The sequence below is a fragment of the Choloepus didactylus genome, chromosome 6, assembly GCF_015220235.1.
Source record: "Choloepus didactylus isolate mChoDid1 chromosome 6, mChoDid1.pri, whole genome shotgun sequence".
Lineage (NCBI taxonomy): Eukaryota > Metazoa > Chordata > Mammalia > Pilosa > Megalonychidae > Choloepus > Choloepus didactylus.
The window spans coordinates 77,073,549-77,081,045 of NC_051312.1; the positions used below are offsets into that span (position 1 = coordinate 77,073,549).

At 39.3% G+C, this 7,497-nt stretch overlaps 1 protein-coding gene across 1 annotated transcript; it reads left to right on the top strand.

Moving 5' to 3' along the window:
- Positions 1 to 3,655: 3,655 nt before the first annotated feature.
- Positions 3,656 to 6,644, top strand: LOC119537001 (interferon-induced very large GTPase 1-like). Its single transcript, XM_037839639.1, is given in 4 exon segments — positions 3,656 to 3,688; positions 4,279 to 5,852; positions 5,854 to 6,217; positions 6,219 to 6,644. Coding segments are annotated over 4 exon segments (2,397 nt in total).
- The last annotated feature ends 853 nt before the right edge of the window (positions 6,645 to 7,497 follow it).

Below are 7,497 nucleotides of genomic sequence, written 5' to 3' on the forward strand. Positions count from 1 at the left end.
TTACATATACATACACATACATGCATTGGGTGTTGCCATGATCAACATATGGCCTGCCTCTGGCTCTCTTCCAAGAGCTGGAGAAATGATAAACTATAGGACTTCTGACCCTAACCCTATTCTTGGCGACCATTTTGGGAGATGAATAAGTGCTTTCAGTTGCCTGGAGGCATTCACCTCCTTATCCTCTTCTGGTCCTACTCCCATGTAGCTCTGAGAAGGGCACCTCCAGGGCCAGCAATGCCTACCATTCTTAATGTTGATAACACTGCAGGGCAAGGCCCATTGCCCACATTATGCATTCAGTAATTATTCCTTAAGCTCGGATCCAGGCCAGGCACTCAACCGGATACTAAGAGTTCAGTGAGAATTAAAAGGGATTTGGTCCCTGCTACTAAAAAAAAATCTAAAGAGGGAAATGAAATACAAAATAGGTATTTCCTATGTTGTAAGATCAATGCTATGAGGAAATTAAGTAAAGGGGATATATGGGTGCAAAGAAGATGAGTATCTCACTCAGGGTTATAAGTTCAGGAAGGCTTTTTAGAGCTTCTAAAGTCAGTTTAGAATGTTGAAGAGTCTTATCAATCACATAAAGAGTTGGCTTTTATGCTGAGGGTTACCACTCAGGAAGGTCTCCTGTGAAGAAGTGAACCAGGAGATGAAAGGAAAAATAGCTCAGCAGAGCTGTTTCTGCCCAAGTCTAGCCTCTGCCTTACCCCACGGGAAGCCCTGGAGCGTGAAAGTCACCAGAGTGGTCCCACCCGGGGAGGGGATGGGGGTGCTTTTATATACTCATATCAATCAGGTACTGATTGTGAGCAGTCTCTATGGCCATGTTAGAATAAATAAATAAATTCAGTGTGACAAGAAGGTAATTTGAAAAAGGTGTGAATAGGGTCAAAATTTCCAACTGGAGATATGTAAAAAGCCCCAATCGTGAGGAGTGTAGTAATCTATTCTCAGAAGTTTAAACTTTCTCCTGAGGACAGTGGAAGCTCTGAGTCTGAAGTGGGGGAGTGATGTGATCTGATCTGAGTTCTTAAAAATGCCAGAAAATGAATTGAATGAAGACTAAAGGTGAAACTGGAGGCTGGGAGCTAAGAGACATGAGTAACATAAGGAATAGATAAGAGTGGAATGGACTTGATCAGTGTTAGTGGAAATAGAAAAAAATAGAGATATTTTAGATAGAAATTTAGTAGGAAGACTAATAGGGTTTAGGGATTGATTTGATGTTTGAGAATGAGGAAGATAAAAGTGTCAATGACTTCCAGGTTTCAGGCTTGGGTGATTTGGTGGGTGGTGGTGCTATTACAAAGAAAAGTAATATGAAAGAAAGACATCTGACTGCTTTAAATCACTATTTCTAGCAAAAATTGTCATTCTCAGGAAAGTCCCTTTTTTGAAAAATTTTTACCATTTTACTTGGATTTCTTTTCTCAACAAAAGTTGAAAATATGGGAGTAGAAGAGAGCCATTCCCACCATATTCCCAAGGCAGTAAATATGCAATGACTGATTGCCTCTGCATAAATAGCAATCTATTTCTCAGCAATGCTTAGCTACCTTTACCCCTGCCCCTTATTTGACCACTACTCAATTTGTGTAACTTTTACACGCATACATCTCATCCCATGAGCCAATTACTCTTATTTATCAGCATTCCCACAACTTTAAATACCCATATCTTAGGTCACATCTAGGAAACAGTCACTAATACTAAATTTGTGGATGTAAAACTGCTGCTGTCCATTTAGTGATTGTAGGTGTGAAGGGGGTTAAACTTGAACAACACAGCAGTTCTGACTTTTTGGTGTTCTATTCATGAGAATGATTAACATTATTTTCCTTCCAAAGCTGAATGTTCCACTGGAAAATTTGCTGGAAAGACAAAGAGGAAGAAAGGGAACGAAGTAGGACCAGATGAAGATAAATGGCAACGAAAGATACCAAAGGTCTGTAATTCCTCCTGGGGCAGATATTTTTGCTCAGGAATGGAACACCAGGTCATAAGGATGCTCAAAATCTCAGAGGCTTACTGGATTCCGTGTGCTACAATGTAAGATAATCATTTCCATACCAAAATGCCTCTAAGGTGTTTTAGAGAAGAACAAGACTCCAAAAACGTGGCTATGACTCCTAGCTCTGTTGTTCATTTCTGTATGACTATGAGCATATTGCTCAATTTTCATAAGCCATTCCCAAAATGGGAATAATAATAATAATGGGGGCATTATGAAAATTGACAGTTACTAAATAAAATTTAATTCATTTTTCCTTCAGTTTTCCTTACTAGCCTTATTTTCTGCCTCTGCCTGAATATAATAGATTATTGTATGTTTCCTAAACATACCCAACTTTCACACATCTTTGCTTTGATTTTCTGTTCCCTGTATCTAAGATGCCACCACTCATCCTCTGTACTCCCTGATGACATAAGGTGTGCAGATCACTTAACACAATATCTATCCTGTGGTGAGCTCCTTTCTATTTCTTTTTTTAAATTATGTCTTCCTCCTGTCCCTTTCAAAGGTTATCTGCTACCAGTTTGGCAAAGTCTTTCTTCACTTTTGCATCTCAGGAAGATCTAATCACTTCCTCAAATGTGTTGCCAACACATTTTGAACTTGCTTCTGTATCTTAAGACTTGCATCATAGTGTAGTACAGTTAACTGCTTATTTATCTCTCTCATTATTAAGTATTAAGCCCTCAAGGTGGAATCCTGTATTATACTTGATCCCTTGGTAAGCCCATTTGCACAAGGAAGGATTCAATTTATTTTTGGAAAAGTAATGGAAGTATCTATGCATGCATAAATGATAAACTTAACTATGAACTAAGCTTCTTTATTATAGAATGATAATAGCCATTATCATTGTTTCTGGTTTTTTTCTAGATATTTCAAAATGCCTTTTCTGCAAAGAAAGGATCCAGTGAATCTGCTCCTTATCCCAGAGATCCTCAACAGAGTAATGATAAGGAAATAGCCAAAAATCAACATTTTCATGACTTAATCAGGCAGCTCAATCTGGAGGATTATTACCCCAAGAAGATGAGCAAAATCAATTCACTTTTGATAAATAAGATCTCCTTCCATGGCATTCAACCAACAGCTGAGGGGGAGCTACCATTTTTTTTCCTACAGAAACTGTTGGTATTAGATTACCATTTCAGATACCTAGTTTATAGAGGTAATATAGATACAAAATCTACTCTGCCTCAGACACTGAAAACCACAGAACCAGGAAGAAAGTTCTCAACATTTGAAGACTTTTTCATTATCAAAGAAACACATTCAACCATGGCACAAACTTGCATCCACCCAATGGACATACAAATGGCAATTTTTCACTGTGCTGATGATTTTACACAACAGTTTATTTTAAACAAACTTTCAGTTTGTCAATTTGCACTCCCACTTTTGGTGCCTAACCCCTGCAATTCTGAAATTGAATTCCCTCCTTGGTCCCTCAGGCAAGTCAGGAAAAGCTGGAGAGAGGTGGAAATAATAGGATGGGAGAAAAAATTAGGAATTATAGTAACCAGCTGATCAGTTGGCAACCTATACACCTTGTGTCCTTCATAAGGGTTGGAAATTTTGTCTCTAATTCCAAATCACAGATTTTGAATTCACTCCGGAGTAAGTGCAAACATGACAATTTCTTCCACCACCATTGTAGGGAAGGTAACACTAGCTGTCTGTTGATGGGAGGTATGGTAGAAATCTGCTGGTTCTGTCCAGGTGGGAGAGCTGAGGACAGATTTCAAAACTGTATTGCCTTCATCAGTCTCCATGGAAATGCTGAAACATATGAGAGGCAGGTCAGTTTCCTGCAAGAGGTCTTCTCAGTCACTGTCATTCTCTTGCCAACTTTGATTTTGATAAAATGAAAAGACCCATTCTACTTGAATTTTGGAATTCACCCAAACCTCTCATCTGTTTGTTTGAAAATGTAGAGAGTATTGTGGATAAGAGTTCTGCTCACAAAGTGAGAACTGGAATCAAGAATCTAAATAAGGTAGAATTCGCTGATAAACTTACAGCTACATGAACAGAGATGCTGAAGGATTCCGGATCTCGTTGCATTTTGAGTAACTGTGCCAACATTGCTAGGAAGCATGGATTTATTGTTGATGAGGATCAAAGAGACCGCCAAGAAGCAGGAAGAAAAGTAGATACCTTTTTGGACCTGTTGAGAAAAATGAAATTATCTGAGATAAAGGAAAAGTTTCTACCCCTTCTGGGAGGGTTAATGGCATGATTGGTGTAAGAAGGACAAGGAAATCTATCAGCTGAGAGAAAAAGGAAACAGGACCATTGAACAATACAAGAATGACATTGGAAAGGAAAAGCAAAAAATACACTGTGAACAGTATCACAAAGTCATTGTCCTCAATGACTTGGTGAAGTCTCTGCTTGAAAGTCTTCAGTCACACCCAGAGACCCACACAGAGCTCTACTTTCTGCAGGGACTGAGTATGTTAATGGACCAACAGACCACAAGAGAATTAGAAAATCTCTATCAGAGGCATAGTTCCCTTTTGACTCAGGTAAAAGCAGAGAAGCAGAAGCAGTCAAGGAGAGACTCCCTCAAGCCCTGGGAGGCTGAGCTAGAAGCTGTTTCCAAGGAGATCAGTGACTCCACTCTGGGAATTGAGCATCTCCTGAGAGAAGCTGGCCAAATCTACGAAGCTCTGGAAGAAGCTTCCTCCCAAACAAATATGCTATTTCTCTCCCTACCCCAAATGGCTGCTGACCTGATGATATCTGGAGTTCCTATAGAGCTGATAGATGGGGATGCTTCTTATGTGCCCCTGAAGTGGGTGGCTGCTGTTTTTGACAAGGTCTCTGAGAAACTTGGAAACAAACGGATGTTTGTTCTCTCTGTCCTTAGCCTGCAGAACTCAGGAAAGTCCACTCTACTGAATGCAATGTTTGGGCTACAATTCAGTCTCAGTGCTGGGAGATGTACATGGGGGGCCTATATGCAGCTCATGAAGGTGGAAGAGATGCTCAGAGAAGAGGTGGACTTTGATTTTGTGCTGGTTGCAGACACAGAAGGACTTCAGGCCTCACAGCTCATCAACAAATCACAGAATGAGGAAAATGAGCTGGCAACCTTTGTCATTGGACTTGGAAACTTAACTCTAATCAATATTTGTGGGAAGGATCTGTCAGAAATACAAGATATTCTGCAAATATCTGTACATGCCTTTCTTAGAATGAAACAACTGAATATCTCCCCAAGATGCCTATTTGTTCATCAGAATGTGGAAGAAATTATAGATACAAATCAAAGTATGGAAAAGCAAAGGTGGCTACAAAAGAGATTGGATGAAATGGCAGTTGCTGCAGCCAAACATGAACAGTGCTCAGATATATCCCACTTCAGTGACGTCATTAAGTTTGATACCAAGACCCACGTTTATTACTTTGCTCACCTCTAGGAAGGTTATCCCCCAATGACTCCACCCAATCCCTGCTATAGCCACAATGTCCAGGGGCTGAGAAGTAGGATTCTTAAGGATGCCAAAAAAGAATCCAGGGGAAATATTTTGAAGATATCAGAGCTTAAAGCCCGGAAATGGGATTTGTGGAAGGCCTTAGTAAACGAGAACTTCATTTTCAGTTTCAGAAACACTCAAGAGGTCATGGCTATGAATAAATTGGAGACCATGTACAACAGCTGGACCTGGGAACTGAGAAGCCATGTACTGGACTCCCAGAGAGAGCTGAACAACGAGGCTCAGAATGCAGAAGTTGAGGAGCTCAAGAGAAGCTCAGTTGAGAATCAAGTTACAAAAAAATATGAAGCCATGAAGCAAGAACTTGAGAGGTGTTTTCAAGAAGACAGAAATACTGGCCCAGTGGAAAGAAAGATTTAAAGATGATTTGAAGAATCTTAAAGAGGACCTTTTAGTAGAAACCATGAGAAAATACAAGGATCTAATTAGTGGAAAGAAAATACAAGACCTTTTGAAGGAGAAAAAAATAAAATTTGAACATAAGTTATTAGAAAAAATAAGGGAGGTGTCTGGATCCCCCACTGAGAAAGAATTACATAAGGAGCTGAGGGAGATGTTCAACAAGATCTGGTCAGAGCATGTCTCCATTCTTTTGCCCCCCAAACTCCCATCTGTTGAGGATCCTGATATTGATATTGAGTTAAAGAATATTCTCCTGGAGCATTTTAAACAGCAGCCCAATATTGTGAACAAAGTTAGGTATTGTGATAGATAGGAAGCAAACATTTTCTATCAATTCCTCTAAATATGCCATCACCTCTCAAAAGTTCCAAGTATTTGAACCTTCTGTGGAAGAGTTCAAAAAAGAGATTATAAATAAGACAGCTCAAATTATGAAAAGGGTTAAAGAAATCATCCACAAAAGAGAACAACAGAATGAAGGTTACAGTTCTAGTTACTTCCGTGAAATCCTGTGTGTGATTCATACAGAGACTGAGGCTGAATCTCAAAGAGTCAGATTCACCCTAATAAATAGATGTAAATTAGAACTCGCCCTAGAGCTATTCCAAGAGGCAGCAAACAGTTTTCAAAAGGTGTGTGTGGCATTCAAGAGAGCAAATAACCCTGTCCTCTACCTAGAGAGTAAAAGAGAGGAATTTTTTTACCGATTTTAAGTTGTCCTATAAAAGCCACCATAACAATGATTGATTTCTAGTGTGGGAGTATTACACACTAGACTAAATGTACAAAACTTTGCTGCCTGACTTTCACTTAAACTCAAACAAATAAATACTTTGACTTTTATCTTCTCTGGGGGTTTTAGAATTAGTGTACGATTCTGTAAGTAATCTCCAAACTAGAGTTTTGCCAAAATTTAAATTAAATATTTGATAGAAATAAAATAAAACATGTAATTCACTTTTTTAACTGCAGTTTTGTTGAGATATATTCACACACCATATAATCCATCCAAAGTATACAATCAGTGGCTCACAGTATCATCATATGATTGTACATTCATCAACACAATTTTAGAACGTTTTCATTGCACCCCCAAAAACATAATAAAAATGAAAAGAACATCCAAAACATCCCATACCCCTTAGCCCCTCTATTATCACATGGTCACACAATAAAAGCTGTATGGCTATGTGTTCTGGTTTGCTTATGCTGCCAGAATGCAAAACACCAGAAATGGATTGGCTTTTATAAAAGGGGGTTTATTTGGTTACACAGTTACAGTCTTAAGGACATAAAGTGTCCAAGGTTATGCATCAACAATCCGGTACCTTCACTGGAGGATGGCCAATGGCGCCAGGAAAACCTCTGTTATCTGGGAAGGCAAGTGGCCGGCTTCTGCTCTGGAGCTCTGCTTTCAAAATGACTTTATCCCAGGATGTTCCTCTCTAGGCTTCAGCTCCTTAAAAATGTCATTCTTAGTTGCTCTTGGGGCGTTTGTCCTCTCTTAGCTTCTCTGGAGCAAAAGTCTGCTTTCAAAGAATGTCTCCAAAATGTCTCTGTAAGCTG